This window comes from Falco naumanni, chromosome W (assembly GCF_017639655.2).
Source record: "Falco naumanni isolate bFalNau1 chromosome W, bFalNau1.pat, whole genome shotgun sequence".
Classification (NCBI taxonomy): domain Eukaryota; kingdom Metazoa; phylum Chordata; class Aves; order Falconiformes; family Falconidae; genus Falco; species Falco naumanni.
In genome coordinates this window covers 24,566,832-24,589,934 of record NC_054079.1, presented here as the reverse complement: position 1 = coordinate 24,589,934, position 23,103 = coordinate 24,566,832, and the positions used below count along the sequence as shown (strand labels likewise).

Sequence of the window (23,103 nt, the reverse complement as noted above, 5' to 3'; positions counted from 1 at the left end):
AAGTCCCTTCATTAGGATCAGAAGGAGGATCAGCTCTTCTACTATGTCTGGGGAATAGCTCAACAGCAACCGGAGCAGTAATCTTGTCTGGATGGAGCCTTTTTGGCTGCTGTTTTTCCTTGCAATTCATGTATGTGGTCTTCTAGTTTTGAGGTAGGTGCAACACCTCACTTCCTCATGTCTTCCCTGTGGATGCAGACCTAGAACCACAGGGTGACACATGGCGTGCACCCACAGTTCCCTTTCCCTTGAGCAGAGAAAGGCTGATTTCATATGGCACTCTTGATAGCTGAGACACCAAACTCTAGGGGTAAGGAGAAAGAGATATTCTCTTCAAGTTGCTGGAACTGTTGGGACAGTCTCTCCACTGCCCTGTACGGTCAGAGAGGGAAAGAGATTTTCTTCAGAGCACCAGAGCTGGCAGGCCAGTTTTTCTACAGTTGGTGCTTCAATGTCTGTCCAGTCCATTATCACCAGGGTGCTGGTGTACAACATCGGTGCATTCCATACAAACTTCCACCACATGGATCACATGCACTGGACTTCATCTGGATCTTTGGAGACCTGGTTATTGTCCAGGTTGCTGTAGGTCACCTTCACCACCACTAATTCCCTCAGATACTTAATACCTTTCTCAATCATGGTCCACTTGCCTCAGTAGTTTGCAAGACCTTCCTTGAGGGGATACCTTGCCTTTGTGCTCAACAGGAGCCACTTTCAGAGGCTGTGGATCCCTACCTTCTAATTCCTGACTGTTGGCCCCAGTATCCCAGCATGGGATCAACCAGGTGATAATTTGCTTGCCTGGAAGACAGCTGTAATCTTTCTGCATATCTCACAGCTTGCTCAGGGATAGGGACCAGATGGTTTTTGACTTGGTTATGATTTCAGTCTCTTCCCTTTCCTGTTCTTGTGACTGCTCTGCTGCAGAACAGGCTGCCTCTTCTGATCCTTCCTCCTTTACTGACCTTTACTGTCAGTTACCCTTTTGAAAAGCCAGAATTAGATTCACAGCACATACCAATATAAGCATTCTGGTTACACAAGGATATTCCAGAAACTGAAGAGCCATTGTAACAAGGCAGGAAACATCTACCCCTGAGGAGACTAAAGAGGCGGCACCATTCTTCATTTCCTCCACAAAGTGGCTCCCGGAGAAGAAGAGGAAAAAGGTGTAGTTGTTCATTGTCTCAGTTGGTTCCCACAATACTGGGACAACAGCAGTGCATGGCACAAACACCAGATTAGGCTCAAGGCCAGTGCTTTTACCATAGCTCTCCCAGGAAAAACACAACAAAGTGATAAACAGCACAGCAAACTGCAAAAGCCAAAAGCAGCCATTATCAAGCTCTAGTTTGAGGTAGAGCAAGAGATGAGATGGAGCAGATGATGGAACAAATAAACCAGTATTGAGAACAAACAAGTCAATATTGTGACCAGCAAGAGCAAATAACAACTTGCCAAGTAACAAGCAAACAGCTGTAACAACTATAAATGTAGTCTAGCACACTCAGATCAAATCTGTCATTATCTAGAACTTCTCAAGCCCCAAAATGAGTAACAGAAAGGATTGTGGTGAGTTGACCCTGGCCAATAGCTAAACCCCCACCCAGTCACTTGCTCACTCCTCAGGGTGTCATTCTACTACCACCCATTTTTATTTTTAATGCTGTTAATAAATCCATCTCTTTTTCAGAGTAGGAGGACTAGAAAGAATTGGTAACCAACTTATATATATACAATTCTCTGCTAACTAGTACTGTCCTCTACCTCTTTGTGAAGATAATATATTGATATTTTAATTTTTTTCTTCTTTCCCTGACCCCTTGGATCTAGTAGTTTCTCCCTTAAGGAAAAGTACATGTGCTAGCCAAAAGCTTTTGCGCTCTATTGGGTTTAAGTGGCAAGGTTTGGGGGGGTGCTTCTGTAAGAAGCTACTAGAAGCTTCCCTTATGTCCAACAGAGCCAATGCCAGCTGGCTCTGAGACAGACCCACCACTAGCCAAAGCTGAGCCAATCAGTAACAGTGGTAGCGCCTCTGTGATAACATTTTTAAGAAGGGGAAAAAACACCTGCTGCAAAACAACACCCAGAAGAGAGAAGCAAGAATATGTGAGAGAACTCTACAGACATCAAGGTCAGTGAAGAAAGAGGGGGAGGAGGTGCTGCAGAGATTCCCCTGCAGCCTGTGGTAAAGACCATGGTGAGGCAGGCTGTCACCCCGCAGCCCATGGAGGTCCATGGTGGAGCAGATATTCACCTGTAGCCCATGGAGGATCCCATGCCAGAGCAGGGGGATGCACCCAAAGGAGGCTGTGACCCCATGGGAAGCACATGCTGGAGAAGGCTCCTGGTGGGACCTGTGACCCCATGGAGAGAGGAGCCCATGCTGGAGCAGGTTTGCTGGCAGGACTTGTGAACTCGGGGGGGGGGACACAAATGCTGGAGCAATCTGTTCCTGAAGGATTGCACCCCATTGAAAGGACCCATGCTGGAGCAGTTCATGAAGAACTGCAGCCCGTGGGAAGGGCCCACGTTGGAGAAGTTTGTGGAAGACTGTCTCCTGTGGGAGGGACCCCACCCTGGAGCAGGGGAAGAGAGTGAGGAAGAAGGAGCAGCAGAGAGAATATGTGATGAACTGACCGCAACCCCCATTCCCCATCCACCCTGCACTGCTTGGGGTGGGGGGAGGAGGTAGAGGAAATCAGGAGTGAAGTTGAGCCTGGGAAGAAAGGGAGGGTAGGGGAAGGTGTTTTAAGATTTGATTTTATTTCTCATTATCCTTCTCTGATTTTGCCTGGCAATAAATTAAACTAATTCCCCAAGTCGAGTCTGTTTTGCCCATGATAGTAGTTGGTGAGTGATCTCTCCCTGTCTTTATCTTGACCCACAAGCTTTTTGCTGTATTTTCTCTCCTGTCCAGCTAGGAGGGGGAATGATAGAGCAGCTTGGTGGGCACCTGACATCCAGCCAAGGTCAACCCACTACATGTGCAAAAAAGCACAATTCATCCAAGTGTTATTTTGTTTTTCCTCTGAACATATAACAGCCCTAAAGAAATTAATCTTAGGACTCATTAGTATAAGACAAACCAATAAGAACGCCACTTTACAGTGAAATGTAAATCAGAAATGGGAATTTTCACGTACAAATTTGAATAGAAGAGTGCAAACTTACGGAGGCAGTATCTCTGCAGCCATGAATATTTTCTCCACCAATTCTGAAAGTATACTGAGCAGATGTGCCAAATTAGTGTTTACATCTTCATTTTTTTCTAATTTTGAGGGATTTAACTAAAACCAAAAGGGAAAAAGACTAAGTTTCTTCTCTTGAATAGAACTACATATATAATTTGATATTACACACAGAATACTATTTCAAAATAAATTAAAAATTCTACTGCTGTACAAATCTCAGACTTGCACAGAATTTACAAATAAATCTGCTTCAAGGGTTAGCCAGGAAACTAATGTGAAAAAGCAATTTTTTAAAATTCTAGTGCTCTATGCTTTTAACAGCACAGACATTTAACACTACCCATAACTACCCATCTTTTTTTAACTACATATATTTTTATATCTTTTAATCCAGTCTTCTGAGGACACTGACCCCACCCCCTTTTCATATTCAAGTTCAAGTGAAACAGAAGTTAGAAGGGTCATTTTAGAAATAAAGATAGGATCTAACACAAGCAGTTAATGTAAGGGACTTTAAAATGAAACAAAGTTCAGACAAACTTCTAGTATATGTGAAGCTTAACACAAGTTATTTAGGGTAGGCCATTCAGTAACTGCTACAAAAGAACCTGCAACTGTTAAAGAATAAATACATAATTTAAAGAAATTTGCATTAAAAAACTTATTTAAAAGTGATGCTATGAACATTGTTCAAATTAGCATTTAGAAAAAACTCATAATCAGTTCAGTTCCAGTACTGAAATTATTTCTGAAGGATTAATAAATGCTTCCAAAGCAAACAACCAGTAGATCATCATTTCAACAAATCAAAATTTCAAAAATACATAGTTCAAGGTATCACCTCACAGGACTGCTTGCTCTCCATTATCTTTAATATACTGCCTTTCAGTGCATGGTGAACAAAACGTGTTGCTGTGGCTTTCATATATTGCTCCATAAGTGTACTTGCTAAAGTGGTGGCACGAAACAAAGTGGTAGCTTCATCTGAAAAAAATAAAGTGGAAAATTGGGATAAGGAGACAACAAAGAGCAGAGGAAAAAATATGCTGTGTTCACACTTTGATATATTATGTAATTAAGGGAGGAGACAGAAATGAAGACATGGGAGCCCTTCCCTCCCCAGAGTTTCAGTAAATGTTAGTGCAATTAGTACAGTACCTTCCATGCTTATTTCCCTGTCATTTAGTGTTCGTAACAATAATGACTCAAGCTTTTCATGAAGAAAAATCTTCAATAAATTGCCAGCCAAGAGTGTTCTATCCTGTCCACAAACATGTGATAAGGCACAGACTACATGCATCTCTTTCTGGAGAATGAGCTGAAAGAAAACCAGAATAATGTTCAGAAACTTGTCCTAACATAACAGTCACTACAAATAGTACTTAGCAATGTCTATTAGTGTTATTGAAATATCTCTAAAGCAACAGAGAAAGTGAATTTTGACAGAAAAACCAAGGAAACAAACTTAATACCTCTTTAAACTCACTGTACTCCTCTTCTGGCATGATCTTCTCCATAGAATATCGTGCTCGAACACGCAAAGATCCTGGCTCAATACCCTTCAGTGGTATATGGGAACTGAGTTGAAACCACTCATCTGTTGCATGTCCTTTCTGTAATCGGCTTAATTGGCAACGCATAAACACTTTAGGAAAAAAGCATTGTTAAGTAGGTTATCTCCAGCAAAACAGTGCTAGTATTGAGTAAAAAAAGTTTGTTTTCAGCACATGTCATCTTGTTTCAGCAAAGGAGTATTAATAAAAATGACCAAAATCTGTGCCATCAAATATATTGACAGATTATCTCTTAGAGGGTTTAACGGACTCCTAAAAACTGAAGCTGAAATATAAAGCATGCTGTAAATAATGTATACACACAGATATTAACAAAGTTTTAGTTTTAACACCCAAAAAGCCCCCCCCCCAGCTACCTAGCAAACCTAGGCAGCAGTTAAAAAATTAAAACAGGTAAAGTGATTAGAATTCATTGTCCTCTTTTGAAGCCTTGGGCTCATACCTCCATCAGGTCTGCTCTTAAACTACTTTGTTACTATTTTTAGTTTTTATTATTATCATTACTACATCTTTCCCAAACGTTGCCAGATGTATTTCTTTAATACTTAGGAACTCCCAGGTTAAGGCTGTAACAATTTATGCAAACCATATAAAAAAGCATTCCCAGACAGCTTACTGCACAAATAATGACAAAAGTCAACCAAGAATGAAAAAATCATTAATTCATTTTTTTATGGTGTTGGTACCTTAAAACTACTAAGCAATGACCTGCACCAGCCTATTCAATCATAATTGAAAGTCTGGTCTGACAGCTGACTAATAAGCTGCAGAAGTCAGACCACTGACCATTCCAAAATAAGCACATGCCCTCCTGAACTGAGTTACTTCACACAGAAAGGGCCCAGATGCTTGCAGAGACAATGTTCTACCTATGATATACCCACAAAGTTCCAAGAGGAGATACAGTTTCAGTTTCACATTTAGCCTGTCAGACTGTCTGGAACTTCCAAGCAAACACTCTTTTTCTGCCACTCTTGATGAAATCTACTTTTAATCAAGTCCCTCACATTTAAACAAAACAAAACAACCCTCAAAACCAAAACATAATCAAAACCACCATCACACACTTGTTTTTCACTTTTCTACAAAGCCTAAATGAGTTCTTGTAGACTTGTCACTGCCCCAATTCAGCAATATATTGGGACATAATTTGCATATTCAGATAATGGAACAGAATAACATCACATTTCTAATACACACTTCATAATTCATATTCTTTGGAGTTGATGAACTGATAAGGTAACACATTCAAGTCAGTTAAGTAGTGGGTAAACCAATTCATCATTATCTGCTACTTATCACAAGCATGGATTGAACTGCCTTTAGAGCAGATAATCAATTGACTTTCCCAAAATATTTCTTCTGAGTAAAGCTCTTGTGTCCTCAACTGAGCAACATCCTTTTTGTTTTGCTTGCACATATAAGGCATATATCTCATTGACAGGAACAGCGGGATACAGGATTTAGAATAATCTGATGATTTAATTTTTCCCATGGTTATATAGTAGTACTTCCTAGTGATCATATAAATACTATAATCTTGCTTTAATCTTAAAAGATCAAAACAGAAATATCAAAATACGGACTACAGAATACTTTTTATCATAATTTATATTCAAAGACTTTAAAGGAACACTTTCTGCTACTTAGCAACTTATATTGAACATATTAGGCTATGTTCAATAAAAGACTGCCATTATTTGAGAATTTAAGGATGTTTACACTTTGCAGTCTAGCACATTATGATAGAATAACAAATATACAGAAAAAAATCAATAGATGATCCCTTCTCTGCAAGCACAGTTAAGAACTATATACAACAACCTTGATTTAAGAGTATTTTACATGATGAACATTAGCACACAAAAAAAAGAAAAAAGACTGAGCTTTCATAATGGTTTATTTGCAAATAAAGCTTAGGGATTAATATATAGGAACAAGTTTATATTTTGATGATTAATAATTATAACCTGGAAATACACAGACATTCTAAATCCTGGCTTTCCCACCCACAGCTCACTGAAATGTTTGCACAAACCATTTACAAGGAAGTGAAGAGCTATTGACTAGAACCTCTTACACTTTGTTCTTCAAAGAGGCCGTCAACATCTTATTTTTGGTACCTAGTGCTGGTAGACAATATGTTGTTACAACCATTAACAAGTGCCTGATAAGCTCCATAGTTTCTCCCCCTTGTCCAAAGTCCACTCATGTCTATGTGAGTGTTTACTACATACTTTGCACTTAATGTGCTCAGCCCATATTTCCTGGAGAGTATGGGAGGGATGGAGCCAAGTCTATAACCTGCCATAGTAGGCTTATTTCCCAGTGCCACAGAAGTGATAAATGTGTAGCACAGTGACATTTTTTTCCTCCAGCTGCATATTCTCAAATACCAACTTCAAAAACGAGTTGTGGCAGTACTGCAAACGCAAATTGCCTGAAAGGAGAAACAGAGGCAATGTGCAGCCCACAAAGCCAATCATATCCTGGGCTGCATCAAAAGAAGTGTGGCCAGCAGGCAGAGAAAGGAAATGCTCCCCCTCTATTCCACTGTGGTGAGACCCTACCTGGAGTACTGTGTTCAGCAGCATAAGAAATACATGCTCAAGCAGGTCCAGAGGAGGACCACAAAGATGATCAGGGGAAGAAGCACCTCCCCTATGAGACAGGCTGAGAGAGCTGGGGTTGTTGAGCCTGGAGAAGGCTCTGGGGAGATCTTATAGCAGTCTTCCAGTACCTAAAGGGGACCTACAGGAAAGATGGGAGGGATTTTTTACAAGGGCATGTAGTGATAGGAAAAAGGGTAATAGTTTTAAACTGAAAGAGGGTAGAATTAGATTAGATATGCCCTGGTTTTGGCTGGGATAGAGTTAATTTTCTTCTTAGTAGCTAGTACAGTGCTGTGTTTTGGAATTGGTGCGAAAACAGCATTGATAACATGTGGGAGAGGAGGATAGAGAATGTCTGACCATTACTGATGGGAGATAAGAGAGAGGAGGATAGGGAATGTCTGAAGAGAGATATATGAGAGGAGGACAGAGAATATCTGACCTGGCAGGAGATGAGAGAACAGCTGGGTATTTTGAAGGAAAGTAAGAAAGATAAACATGGTTATCTAGTAGCAAAAAGGTGTTTGCATGCTTGTAGTGATATATAGCTATGTAACTGCATGAATGGTTTCTGCCCTGAGCCTGGTGGTACATACAGCTGGAATTTGTATCCGGGCTCAGAGATATAAATATGAGCTTCTCTGTGCAATAAAATGTCTCTGGTTGCATCACAACTGGAGTCCGTGCCTTCATACGCCACAAATGGTGCCCCACAGTGGGGTTTGAGTAGGAGGCTCACGGAGCCCAAACCAGTGGTGTAGCCCGACTGAACCAGGATACACTAAAATTTTGTGCACCCATCACAGTGATGGTGAGCAGTCGAGAACGATGGGAGGGAAGTTATCCCGCAATCAACAGCGCAGCCTGGACATATTGTGACAGCTGCTTGCAGCTCAGCAATGAGCTGTGACGGGTCCACAGCTAGTGACTCTGTTAGAATGGATCCATGACAAAGTGCCGGACTTTCCACCTGATGGCACTTTGCAAATTCCTGCCTGGCAAGCGGTTGGCAGATGTATGATGCTGCCACAGAAGGGGACAACCTAGTGGGAATGCATTTAGCACCTTGGTGGCAAATTTTGACTACTCTTCGCCAAGTGTCAACCAATTCTACTAACGGTGCTAAACCAGGAGAGGCTGTCAATTCCACCGACAGCGCGACTCTTCTCAAGACGCCGTCAGCAATGGTGACTCCATCCATACCTCCTCTGCCCCCAAAGCTCCTGTCACTGATTGCAACGACCCTCACAGCACAAGACCAAGTGCAGGAACAGGACAACTTTGACAATGATTCCATTGACACTGATAAACCTTTTGATCCAGGTCCTATAGATCTGGAAAAGGAACCAGACCTTTTTCCTCCCCCTATGACTTGACTGTGTTTTCGGCGAGGGTGAAAGGAGGTCTGGGGGATCAGTAGCGGGGATGCAAGTGGGAAGCGCTTAAACGAGGGGATTTGGGAGTCACTATGGCATGTCCAGTATTGTATCGGCCAAATTGACCTCCAGAGTGGCAGCCTGTGCAATATGAGGCTGTTAAAGAGTTAAGAAAAGCAGTGCAGGAACGGAGGATTCATAGTACATTTGCTATGTCCCTTCTTGAAGTGATGGCAGAGCCTTATACGCTCACACTGCATGATTGGAAGTTATTGCTTTGTATGGTACTAACTGATACAGTATATGATGTGGTTATTTGATTTTTGTGAGCTATGTGTAGTGGCCTTGATTGAAAACCTTAATCGGGGAATTGCTGTTAATTATGAGCAGTTGGCTGGAGAAAATAATTGTGCCGATTCTGTGATTCAGGCAGGGTATTCCAGGGATGTCTATTTGCAAATGAAGGAGATGGCTATTAAGGCAGTCTGGATATGGGAGTCTGGGTGAGCCTCTAGTGAGTCGTTTGCCACAGTCTTGCAGGGTCCTAGAGAGTCATATACTACCTTTATTGATCAGCTTCAGAATATTTTGCAACAAGTCAAGCATGAGGAAGCTCGAGGGTTGCTTTTAAAACAACTAGCTGTGCTAATGCCAATGAAGATTGCAAGCGGGCATTGCATCCCTTTCGCAATCGCAACCCCACCACGTGTCAAATGTTTGTAACGCAGAACTCACAACAGACTGTAACTCTCAGGTTGAGTTCTGGAATGCAGCGCAACACATTTTTGCTTCTCTAATCTCTTCTGTAAGAATAGTACACGCTCTTAACTTGCTTAGTAAATTAGGCTGCTAGCTTGCTTGGAAAATGATACTACAAATACTGCTTTTTTTAGCTTATTAGCAGATGTCGATTCTGTTCATGCGTCGCTACAGAACTGAGCTGCTATTCATTTTTTATTGTTAGCACAGGGACATGGGTGTGAAGACTTTGATGGGATGTGTTGCATGAATATGAGTGACCACTCTGAATCAATTCACAAAAGCATACAAAACTTAAAAGCCTTAAACAATTGTGCATCATGGAATGAATAGTCATAATAGGCAAATTTCAAAGTGAAAGATTTGAAAACTAAATAAATATTTTTAAATATTTGTATTGGGTCTGGCTGGGATTAAATTAATTTTTCTTATAGCAGCCCCCAGAGTGCTGCGCTTTGTATTTGTAGCTAGAATAGGTTGATAACACACCAGTGTTTTGGCTACTGCTGAGCAGTACTTGCACAGCACCAAGGCTATCTCCCCAACTTCCCTGCCTAAAGGCCAGCAGGCTGGGAGTGAGCAAGAGATTGGGAGAGGACATAGGCAGGACAGCTGACTGATCAGAGATATTCCATACCATATGACATCATGCTCAGCAGTATGATGAGGGGGGAAGGAGAGGGGCATTCATTATCAATGCATTTGTCTTCCAAAGCAACCTCTATGCATACCGAGGCCCTACTTTCCAGGAAGTGGCTGGACATTGCTTGCTGATGGGAAGTAGAGAATACATTTTTTTGTTTTGCTTTGCTTCCACATGCAGCCTTTGTGTGTCTTTATCAAACTGCCTCTATCCTGACCCATAAGTTTTTAATCTTATTTTCTCCCCCTGTCCCACTGAGGAGGGGGAGAGTGAGAGAAGGTCTTGGTGAGTACCTGGCAGCCAGTCAAGGTCAACCCACCACAAATACTGAAAAAAAATAGCCTTCACACTTGTATCATTTTGGTATTTAGTTTTGTGTATTATGATGGAAGAAAAAGCAGTGAAACCAATATCAGATTTTTGGGCCCTCAATCTGCTTTATATGACAGGAAAAACAAGCAGGGAAGTTGACTTAATGGGTTAGCTGGGAAGATGAGCCTCATATTACTCCCACTTCAGAGCAATCCACATTTAAGAACTGTGGCTACAAAGGAGAAATGCTCAGAAAGGTAACCAACTCATTTTGTTGCTTTTGGAGAGGTTAAGGGTTTAGGCAACACAGCACACAGGCAAGTTGGATAAGGTCTCCTTTAGCTCAGTTTTCCCCCCATATTCTTCAAATATTTAATAGGGATGGGGATGTAGGCAGAAATGTTTGTTAATTCAAGTTGATATGGTCTAATCATTACCCCAAAATGAAAGAACTATTAGGTTATGCCCTAAGAGTCTACCTAACCATAATCAAGAAACATTGCCAATCCTTTTGACCTAGATAAGGGAACAATCTATAACCTTCCACCAGTTGTATATCTAAAGGTAGCACAATCTCCTTAATCTGGACAGAGAGAAGGAAACTACAAAAACACTTTGAAAGAACTTACCGAAGTATTCCATTCATAAATTATCCTTTCAAAGGTTCTTTTACTAACCAAAGCTTTAGCCCAGATAAAGAATTTTCTAGCTCAAATTAATAGAAAAACTGTGCAAGAACAAGGTCAAATGAAATACATCTTTTTTCCTTCTGCTATGCAGAAACTTTTCTAGTCAGAGGAAAGGGCAAGAGTTTTGAAATTGAATTAGGTTCTGCAAGAACATTCAGTCTTAGAAGTAATTCTTCTACTTTGGTCAAGGTTTCATTACAAATCTCTGAGAGGAAAAAAAGAAAGAAACATGGTCACAGTATAACATAATGGGTATACTGGAATAGAGCTAGAAAAGCCATCAGATACATAGGATTAGATTACTGTGCATTTTACTACTAAAAAACATGCAGGTTCTTATTGTAAAAACATTTATGTAGAGTCAGTAACAGACGTCCAAAACATACCAATATAGTTATATGGTAATCACAGAATATACTTAATACTCTTGTGACAATTTTTGACAAGAGCAATGAAAACTGTATTCATTGTCACAATATATATGCATCTTTTACAGAAAAATACTTACGTATATCTGGATCTTTACTTTTCTTTGTTTTGTTACTAAGACTTATCTCAAATCTATTAATATCAGATGAAAGATCACTAGGGGAAAAGACAGAAAGCCTCAATTAATACTATACTTGGCCAACATTTAAACTTATTCTAAAGTTATTTCAATCCTGATTTCTCATGATCAGCCAAAGTCAATTATATTAACAAAGATACTTAGATGCATACATAAAATTCTACCCATGCATTTGTGGCTGAAAGGTGGCTGCTATATAACCATGCATACAGTATTTTTTACAAAGCATATGCAAAACAGTACAGTGTAGAAAATCTCAAATGCAATGCAACTTTCAAATGAAATTCAGTAATTCAATAAGATTAAGACTTACTCAAAGACAAATTCTTCTGACCATACAGGGTTCTGCCCTTCCCTGATATGTGTTTTTGCTACCTGAACACTGTTCAGGTAGATGTTACAATACGGATTAGTAAAATGTTTTACGGGGAGCGTATGAGCTTCTTCTACATGCAAAATAAGACTGCTGACCTAAAGAAAATACACAAAATTTATTTCTTTTTTTAAAAAAAGAAAGAATGGAATACCCCCCATGTGAAGGTTTAATGTTAAGGTATATATATTAAATACAAAATATAATTTCCTAATAGAAAGAGCAGGGAATAGGAATAATGGAACAAGATTTTGAGAGACATCAGTGACAAATTAAAAGCAACTCAAGTAACTTGAAAATAAACCTTACGCACCATAGTTTTAACTGATCTGATTTTTTACTTTAAAACCATCACTACAAGACATTAAGACTTGCAAGTACTAATTTTTCTACACATAGAAAATTCTACTGAAGTCAAAGACTTGTATCTTGAGTAAGAGTCATGGACAATTCCAAACACAATGCCATATTTGGTGCTTTCCTAACAGATTAGGCTCAATATGAGTCAGCAGTGTGCCCTGGAGCCAAGAGGGCAAGCCACATCCCAGGGTGTATCAAACACAGCATAACCAGCTGGTCAAAAGAGGTGATTATTCCACTGTATTTAGCATTGCTGCGACCTTACCTTGAGTACTGTGTGCAGTTCAGGGACCCACAATTAAAAAAGAATGTTAAGGTACTTGAATGCGTCCAGAGGCTGGCAACAAAGCTAGTAAAAAGGCTGGAAGGCATGAACTACAAGGAGCAGGTAAGGAATTTGGACTTGCCTAATTTGGAGGAAAGAAGGCTGAGGGGTGACCTCATTGCTCTCTACAGCTTCCTGAGGGGAAGTGGAGAGGGAGGTGCTGATCTCTTCTCCCTGGTATCCAGTGATAGGACACATGGGAATGGTTCAAAGCTGCACTGGGGAGGTTTAGACTTGACATTAGGAAGCATTTCTTTACCAAGAGGGTGGTCAAACACTGGAACAGGCTTCCTGGAGAGGTGGCCAATGCCCCAAGCCTGTCAGTGTTTGAGGCCTTTGGACAATGCCCTTAATACTATGCTTTAACTTTTGGTCAGCCCTTGAAATGGTCAGGCAGTTGGGACTAGATGATTGTTTTAAGTCCCTTCCAAATGAACTATTCTATTTTATTCTAAACAACAGTAGATAACATAAAATTCCCTTGTTTAACACACTACACTGTTTTCTCTCTGTTAAAAGGAAGATATTAGTCTGTACTATAGATTCTCAAAATAATAGCACTTGGAAACTCAATTTCCAGAAAATGAGAAGTGAACTATGAAATCATTTACATTAAATACATTTTAAACAGTCTACTACTGAATTGCATGCAATTCATAGCTTAATCAAATATCTACAGATATCAACTGAGGTCAATGTAGACAAATACAGGAAATATGATACTTGATCAGGTCAAAATTCCATTTAAATCCAAATATTCAGTACTAGACGTTTCAAAGGACAGTTCAATAAACCGTGAAACTGATATAGTTTCCTTAAAACAGTCTTGGAAGTATGACTTTTGATCTTTATACACTTTATCTACCTTGATCATTTATGCTTTTTATACTTTTCATCTCTCTAAACAATCTAACACTTCCCACACTTATTTACTTGGAAATTCTTTTACTCATTCCAGCCTATAATGAAAATAATTTTCTCATTTCCTTTATGCATTCTGATATAAGATGATCAAAACTAACTGTATCCTAAATCAGAATACCATAAATATTAAATAGCATCTATTTTCTATTCTATTCTATTCCTTCATGCAGCCTAACATTTTCTTTGCTTTTGCAAGTACAGAATTAGTTCAGATGATCACTCTGTAGGTGCTTTGCTTTTGTGGCTCCCAATTTCTTCTGCCAGTTCATATATCAATTTACCTAATTTAGTTTGGTTCTTCATAAGTATTCAATCATCTTTACTGTTGACTACAGAACAATTCTGCTTTTCCTAAAAAAAAAATAATTTTTTTTTCCTTTTTCCATAGATTGATAAAACAGCTACTTCCAACATTTGTAGCATTCAAAGATATCAGGGATTATTGATTCCTGTTATTCTCCAATCATCACTGATGTAGCCCTTTATGACTATCTGTCCTTTACCTCTGAAAGAAATACTGGCCACAACAGTAATCTCAAGAGACCAAAAGAAATTACACCATAACCACAGTTCAGCATGTATTTGTCACTGAAAAATGAATAATATTAGTTATACTACTATTTTGGTTACATGTGACATAAGTCTGTCAAATCTGGTGAATTGTAAGTTAAGACAATACAAATGCTGAATGCTTGACACTTTTACTCAAATCTGGTCAAAGCATCTGCCACAATTGCCTATTGTGTATATAGATATTATTATAAAGTAGAAGTCATTCCAGTTGGTTTAACAAAGGTACTGCATAATTCCAAAAAAAAAAAAGTACATGTAGAATTTACTATTATTGAAAGGAAAATTCTGAGATGTATCATCATTTTGCAACAAGGAGACAACCTCTGCCATCCCCCCATCCCCCTATATCTATATAGCTTCACCTGACGTAGACGTTTATTTGATGTCCCTGAACTGTTTTTTCTTAAACTGCAAAACATCTGCAGAGACTTCATCCAGTCCTAAGAAAGAAACACACAAAACAGTGTAACAAAAAGTCAGATTCAGCTTCTTGCAATAGAACAGACATGTCTAAAAAAAAGTAAAAAATAATACATTGAAGTATCCCAAGTTCCTTCTTTAGCTTAAAAAGAACCAACTTGTATGCACTTCAAAGTATGAAGATTCAAATAGTAAAGAAAAATTCATATCTTTTTCAGTAAAAATAAATAAACATTTACAAATCTGAAAGTTTCTCTTTTAGAAATATCAAGCATTACTGATGGATATACAGCGTAACCTTTATCAATTTTCCAGGTTAGTAATATCGAATTAAATAAAAAATGGTATATAAAATGAAGCAGGACTTGGTTGCTTCTGAGAAAATAAGTCAACAAGTCAAACCGTTCTGATCATTCTCTCTTCTATTTTTACATTGCAGTCATATTTTACTCCATATGCTTTAAACAAAAGCCAAAGCAGCATTAACAGAAAAACACTGAAAAGTATAACCTACACCCCCATTCTGTCTGCTCACAAATACATAAAACAGTAATAATTTTTTTTGGACTGAACAACTCCAAAAGATATTCTCCAGAAACATCTAATGGAAGCTAATGGAAGTTCAGTCCATGGGACCAGACTATAATTTGTCCAAAGTAAAATCCCTGAAGCACAGGTAATTAATGTAGGTGATGGATTCTCAGCATCAACTATTTTCCTTACAGATCTGCTACTATCACATGGCAATATTTGCTAATGTAGACATAACCACCATCTGTGGTACGCTTGCTTTCTATTAGAGAAGGATAATATCATTAAACACTACAAAACGAAAACTTACTTTTATAATTATATTTACCAAAAAAAGCTCCCACCTGTGCTTGTTCTGGAGTTTCTCCTGCAAAGTAAAAGATGTAATGCTCTTCACTGAAGTGCTGAACTACTATCTGAAAACAGTTTGGCCTTAAAAACAAACAAAACAAAAATGTAGCATCATCACACTTGGAAATAGGAAATATCTCAATAAGAAAAGTTTCTACATGCTTCAAAAGCACATTTTGGTTTGAATAAATTATGTAATTTCCAGAAAATTGCACTGTAGTTCAACTAGTTTGTTTTAGAATATTTTAAAAACTTGGAACATTTTGTATTGAATATGCATGTACACTGACTTACAGTTGAGGCAAAATACACCTGTTAATGTAAATGACTTGTTAATGAGGACTATTCCCCACAAACATTTTAAATGATGCACAGGTTCAGCATTAGTTCCCAACCAATTAATCATGCATTATGGATTTGTTGGTTTAGGAGTTCAGGAAACTATATTCACATAAGGAATTCCTTATTTGAATGTGTTCCACAGCTCTCAACCAGTAAAACGTGTATTGGATCACATACTAATCACTGAATATGTGTGATCTAAACTTCTAAACCTGTAAATGCAATTATAACATCTTTGCCTTTTTATGTATCTACACTCATTTTTCAAGAAGCATCAAAAAGATTTTGTATTGTTACGAGCTGAAGTGCACACTCAATTCATAGCCTTCCACGTTATGTTCAAGGGTATTTAGCTCTCCCAAACACAGGGTTACATGAAGGATCTTACTTCACTTGCAAATGATGTTTCAGTCTTCCCTTCCCCCCATCCATTGCTTAGAGAAATACTGGCATGGAATTTAGTGGCCATGCCCACAGGAGGATTGGGGAGGGAAGGCAAGAAGCAGCCAAGTCAAGGCCTACTTAAATCATTGTCACCAAAGACATGCAAAGCTACAGCCCTCACTGTACTTCTGAGAAAAGGGGAAAGGTAGTTTCTACCACCTAATTAAAACATAAGAGGAATATTGTCTCAACTACAGTTCTTCACCAACAGCTTTCTGAAGCAAATGCAACCATGCATCTCCTTCTATCCACACTTTTAGTATTAGTTATTATCCAACTACATTTTAACCCAAATTAAAGTGTTTGTTAGAAGCTGCTTAACAGTCACCATTAACCAACATGTTCCTTGTTTAGTCTACACCAAAGTTTCCTGCATAATTCCCAACTTACATGAGGAACATTTAAGTATTTTTTTTTAAATGGTACTCTCATATCTATGGCTCCTCATTGCAATAGTTGTGTAGATATTTCAAAATGATTGAGAAGTGTATAAAAATCAGATGGTGCAAGAACACCAGATCTTTGCAGCTTAAGAAATTTAAACATTTTCACAGTATCTCTGTGAAAAGACTTGAAGTTGATTAAATACTTTTAATAAATATTAATAAGGTGCATGGAATAACTAGAGCTTCTTTAATGAGTTTTTCTGTTACGAAAAAATAACATTTGTAGGAGTAAATGCATCTTTTGCTTCTATATCATACAGGACTGTGCATTTTTTTGTACTTAATGAAAAAAATAATGTGACCTCTTTCATCTTAGTTACCAATGATATCAGAAAGTATTTTGATTCTCAACTTCTTTGCTGATAAACACATCACTTGCAGTTGACACATTTTGAATAATCAAAATTAGTACAGTAAATGAAACTGTGAAAATTATCTCTGAATCTAATTATGTTGAAAAAATAATTTGTAAAATGTTTGCTTATATGAACTTACTGCTCTAATGTTGGTCTAATCTTATTCTTAAATAGAAAAGCACGGATAAGTTATTTAAATAATTTAGCTTTCTAATACCTATCAACAAAAGAATGCACATCTTTTGGAATGGACAAAAATCTTGATCTTATAAATTCTTGGTTTAATAGAATTAAAATCCTCAATACGGTTGCTTCATAATATTTTTAATGCCTATAATATGAAATGTGGAACAATGAATACACGTATTGAAAAATGACAACACAAAAAGCCAAATTATTATCACATCATATTACATGAGAAAATCTTAAGGCTAAGTTCTAAAAGTTCTTACTAGAAGTTGTTTATGAACAGTTGTTAGCAATCAAGTTGCCATAGCTTAACAAGTTATCGTTAATCAGTTAAATCTATCTATATATGTTCTTGCAATCTACACCAACTATAGAGTAAAATGCAGTATGAACCAAGAGTCACAATACTTTCATTTCACAATCAGCAAAAGCTAAAAAAACCCAGATGTGGACAGTTACCAGGGCTCAGGTGTCAAAAAGCAAGTTTATTGTGCCAGGCCAACTTGTTAATCAGTGACATATTGTCTGTATCTTGTATATGCCTCAAACTAGTAAACTGCCCTGCTGCATGTACAAGAATTAAAAGCCAGTGCCCTACCTGCCAAATAAACTGTCATGTACTCCATAGATTGAACACACACTAAGGTCTATTAATCCTTTAGGTTTTGTGGCTCGTTTTTCACTTTCAAAATAAATAAGCTGGGCATCATTTCCCTCCAATATAAAGTACAAGTTTTTCCATCTCTTTCCTTTACCTGTAAGGAAATCAAGAAAGAAGTTACAATATTGTTTTAAAGAAAAAGTAAATTTTGTAAATGAAGAAAAAAAGAGGTCAGTAAGGTTTTTGTCAAAAATACAAACAGAAGAACAATATACAGTTAATCATGCTTAAGCAATAACATCAGTATACATACTCAATTTTTTTTCAGCATGTAGCTAAAACTAGACCCTCTTCACAGATTCAAGTACAATTTTAGATGTTTCTCTAAACATTTTCATTAATCTCAACAGGATTAAGCAAGTGCATATGAGCTCTATTCATATCAGTGGGAAAACTGTCTATACAGTTTGCAAATAATGTGTGATGCTGTAAGTGATACAATTTATTATGGCTATCTTAATTAAGAAATAGATTTCTCTTGACATGAGAAAGTTATTTCTAAACTCTAATCAACTGATCAGCATAACAGATTGCATCACAACATCTTAAATCAGAATGACTGAAGAATAGAAATGGGAATACAATATATACAAACTTGGATCAGAATCATGCTCCAGACACACCTATATCCAAAATTTGACCAGTTCTACATTTCAGAAAAAAAACATTAAAAAAAAATTAATAACCAGAGATTTAAATGTCAACGTTTGTTGGAAGACATATTAGATGTATCAGTAAAATGTGGATTTAGCCACTGACTAAACCAAAAATAAATCATTCATTGTTTAATGTCCTCTGAATTGCAACTGATAAGGAACTTTCTACAACTAATTAATACATAAACCACAGTACCTTTCAGAAAAACATTCATCCTAATTTTCAACTTGATCATCATAGATCCACCCCAGCTCTTCATAAACAAGCACTAGTGCTCACTGTTTTGGAAAACTAACATCAAGTTATTATACTCTACTAGATGGAAAAATGATTTTATTAAATTTCTGTTCTGTATGCAGCTATATGCATCTCTCCACACCTACTCAGTACTCCTGCTTGCACATTTAAAGTAACTCATTATCCCTTTCAGGTAAAGATTTTAACTTCAAGTTCATTCTCAGCTGATTCCTCACACTACCACATCCCTCTACACCTTCTCTCAGAATTAGCACTCTCAAGAGAAGAGATGCTTTCCTTGCATTATTCAGAGGATCTAGTTTTTATTTCTTTTGAATGTGTCTTTTAAATTTGGCTATATTTAAATGCTTACCTTCTTTCCCACTTTTGCTTGCTATCCAGATCACTATCTGGTACTTTGTCATATGCAGAAACATTATTATTCTTTGGGGGGTTTTTTGTTTTGTATTTTTGTTTAAATCAACTTTAGTGGAAACAAGAACTAAAATCACGATACTTGGAAAGGGAGTAGCTTCCTTGGAACTTCAAAATCTTGCTCAATGGTAATTCTTCAGGGATATATTGAGATGAGTCAGGCAGCTTTTAATCCAAATATTCTATGCTATGTTGACTGTGTTAGCATTAGAACCTTAAAATAGTCTCAATGTACCTTGTATACCAGGATATACATTTTAAATTAAACATATTACCTAACTTGGAATAACAAAATTAAACCAGCTTTGGTCCCCAATGAATGTACTGATTTACATTATATCTAACTCTCTACAACCTATGTGATCAGCTTAAATTTAAACAAGTTGTGTATTAAATATGAATACATTTTATGAAAACATACTTCATTTAATTAGTCTGAATGTTACCTTTGATAAAAATCAGAAAACAGCACAAAAACTAAATGCCTTTTTTGGCAACAACTGCCAATCAACATCTTTATATTGCGTGTAATTTTATGTATTATGTCTTTCTATTTATGTACTTCTTAAGGAAAAAGAACCTTTCATACCCTTTACAGGCTTTCTACCACGTTTTGCTGACTTCAATTTTGCCCCCACTAGTACCAGTACTACACAAAATATGCATCCATATCTGCATTTAAAAAAAAACCCAACATTTCATAGAAGCAAACAGAACTCACTTTTTTTCAGAAGATATCCTTTTTTGACAATATTTTTATAAAAAGCATCCTTTGTTTTGCGACGAATTGTACTGTAGATTTCTTTTCCATCCACTGTATCATTAAGCATTTGTTCTTGATGCTAGTAAACAAGGAAGAAATCAACATTTTTTAAAGCTCAGAAATCACCATGAAACAATTGCACACTGAAGCTGCAATTGAAAAATTATTGAATGCTACCAATTCTTTATTATTCTCTAATGTGTCTTAAAAAAAACTAATATAACTATTTCTTGTGGAATTATTAGGCAGAAGAAAAATAAGGTTTAAATATAGACCAACTTTCACAAAGTAACATCTGTATTTATTTTTTTAACACCATAACAAGAATGGTGCAGATCACAATTAAAATTGAATGACTAACACATAAAGTTGCACAGTCCCTCACTAATCTTATTAGCACTCATGTCCCAAATGAGTATCATCCTAATAAAAAACAATAGGAGAAAATAGAAACAGAAAAAGGATAAGTTCACATAAAAAAATAAGATCTGGAAATGTAAATACCAAGCTAGAATGGCAAAAGTCAAGCCAAGTTTGAGCTTACAGAGTTGGCTGATCAGCAAAAGTTCTTTAGCCATAAGAAAACATGAAAAGCAAGACTGTCAAGCAGTGAGAACAATATTAAGATGAAGTGATATATGCACTGGCTCCATACTAAATACTCTACTTTTCTCCCTTCCCCCCCATATATCTATAAGAATTATGGGTTTGAACATGACAAAGGCAAGATGAAAAACATTTCAGTAATAGGAATTACAGGACTCACAATGGAAGCAATACCCACATTTTTACTAACTCAAGATAATCTCCATAACACAGCTATGAAAGAAACAACTACAAAACAACAGATCTAGTGAAAAATGCTTTAAAGTAAATTTCAAATTAGAAACAGGAAGTCTATCAGATTGAACCAAACAGTATTCAAGACTTCTGATTTGTTTTTCTTCAAAAACAGAGCATGACAGTATGTGGGAGAACACACAACCAGATGTAATTACACCACCAATAACTTTTTTTTAAAAAAACAAAGGAAAATCACAAATATAACTGAATAACTTAAAAGAATTTGATGCAGTCTCACATGGAAAATTAGTCAACACAGAGAAACTTATTGATACAGGAACCATAAGTAGATATACAAAGTACCAAAGTGAAGATGATTGCCATGATCCAAAAAGAATTATGGAGAACAAGAACAGTTATTAAGTGAAGCTTTTCAAGGATCAGTCTCAGAATTCAAATTTCCTCACATTTGTCTCAACCACATTACAGAGCATGAGTTAATAGTAGCAGACAACTAGGAAGCACTGATGACAAGCCAATCAGCAATAAAGGAACAATCAGAATAATAAGGCATAAGTCTAATAATGCAACATAAAATTTGTACTTGTTGATACTTACCAATATAAAACAATATAATGTAATGTGGCTACAATAACAACACAGATAACATTCTAGGAAATATCTGGTAAGTACTCTCACAGAAAAAAGGAATTACTAATGTCATGGTATTCTGAGCTGTTCTGGTCCATTAGATTCAAGAAACATGACCTCACACTGAAATTGGTGGTAGTAGGGCAAGTACAAGAACATTATGAAGAGACAAAAAACAGACTTGGTATGCTCAGCTTAGTGAACTGACTAAAGAATACAAGAATTGTATTAATAAAATAGACCTAACAGAGAGTTAACTATTTAGGTTGAAAATTAAAATTTAATTTCTAACCATCAAAACAGAAAAGTTTGAGAATAGAGAGGGAACAAAGTATACAAATATACTTTACAACTAGCTAAAACTTTATGAAAAACTAGACAATGTGATTTGTTTATTATCGGTGGTCTCTTAGGATGAATTTATGCTACAGGGCAACAATATTCCAGAACATGCACTGTAATTGCAGCCCCCTGATCATCTCTGAAGCTTTTCTGTGCATATAAGTTTTCTCTTGAGGAAGAAAGATGCCAGACACAGAAGAATAGAGGGCAGCCTAGTTGCGCCCCCACCCCAACATGGTATTAAGGCACAACATTGGTTCCATCAGGGACCAGAGCTGGGGGCACAAGACAGAGCATTTACACCCCAGAGCACAGACAAAGCTTACCATATGTCCTGTTTACAACAAGTCAACCTTAGATAAGTGAATGCATATGAGTATAAAATGAAAGAAACACACAAGCTCAAAACAAAAATCCAGGAGGGGATGACGCTGTTTAACTATCATGGATACCTCTGCTGTAATTCAGTTCCTATATTATAATTATTTGAGGATTAAGTCAATATCTTCAATAACAAGCACTCAGAAATTAAGTTTTACCTGCATTGGAATAGGATCTTTAAGGTAATATCCTTCAACAATCTGTTCTTTCCTATAATGTTCAATGATCTCAGCAATACTGTTCAAATAAGAAAAATAAGATTTAAAATATTAAACCAGTTAGATTTTTCTCTGTATAAGAATTTGCTTTTCCATGCAATCACACTACATTTCCTCACAAATTCATAATAAAAATCAAGTGTTAAACATTATAATCTCATTTGCAGCAATGACAATTTACTAATATATTGAAGTCAAGAAAATTCACAAAACCATAGTCATAACATATTAATTTTAAACTCCACCGAACATTTTCAATCAATTGTTGAAAATGCCTGTATTGGGGCTGGCTAGTATGGATTTAACTTTCCCCATAGCAGCCCTCATAGTGCTGTGCTTTGTATTGGTAGCTAGAACAGGTTGATAACACACCAGTGTTTTGGCTACTGCTGAGCAGTGCTTGCACAGCACCAAGGTTGTCTCTCCAACCCTGCTCCTCAAAGGCCAGCAGGATGGAGGTGAGCAAGCAGTTGGGAGGGGACATAGCCAGGACAGCTGACCCAAACTGACCAAAGAACATTCCATGCCATATGAGAAAGGAGGAGGAGGAGGAGGAGAGGGGCATTCATTATTAAGGAAATTACCTTCCAAAGCAACTGAGCATACTGAGG

General features: G+C 37.2%; 1 protein-coding gene across 4 annotated transcripts in view; it reads right to left on the bottom strand.

The window, feature by feature from the left end:
- LOC121080625 (ras GTPase-activating protein 1-like) overlaps positions 1-23,103 on the bottom strand; it is a 93,124-nt gene that overhangs the window by 25,437 nt on the left and 44,584 nt on the right. For 3 of the 4 annotated variants that reach the window (XM_040578775.1, XM_040578774.1, XM_040578773.1), the window contains exons 9-19: positions 22,433-22,511; positions 20,076-20,196; positions 17,963-18,119; positions 15,581-15,668; positions 14,648-14,725; positions 12,044-12,201; positions 11,671-11,747; positions 4,670-4,842; positions 4,356-4,515; positions 4,039-4,181; positions 3,178-3,293 (exon numbers count right to left, since the gene is read on the bottom strand). In XM_040578775.1, coding sequence (XP_040434709.1) covers positions 3,178-3,293; positions 4,039-4,181; positions 4,356-4,515; positions 4,670-4,842; positions 11,671-11,747; positions 12,044-12,201; positions 14,648-14,725; positions 15,581-15,668; positions 17,963-18,119; positions 20,076-20,196; positions 22,433-22,511 — 1,350 coding nt within the window. The remainder of the gene's footprint in view (positions 1-3,177; positions 3,294-4,038; positions 4,182-4,355; positions 4,516-4,669; positions 4,843-11,670; positions 11,748-12,043; positions 12,202-14,647; positions 14,726-15,580; positions 15,669-17,962; positions 18,120-20,075; positions 20,197-22,432; positions 22,512-23,103) is intronic. The other variant, XR_005825447.1, reaches the window with a different exon arrangement.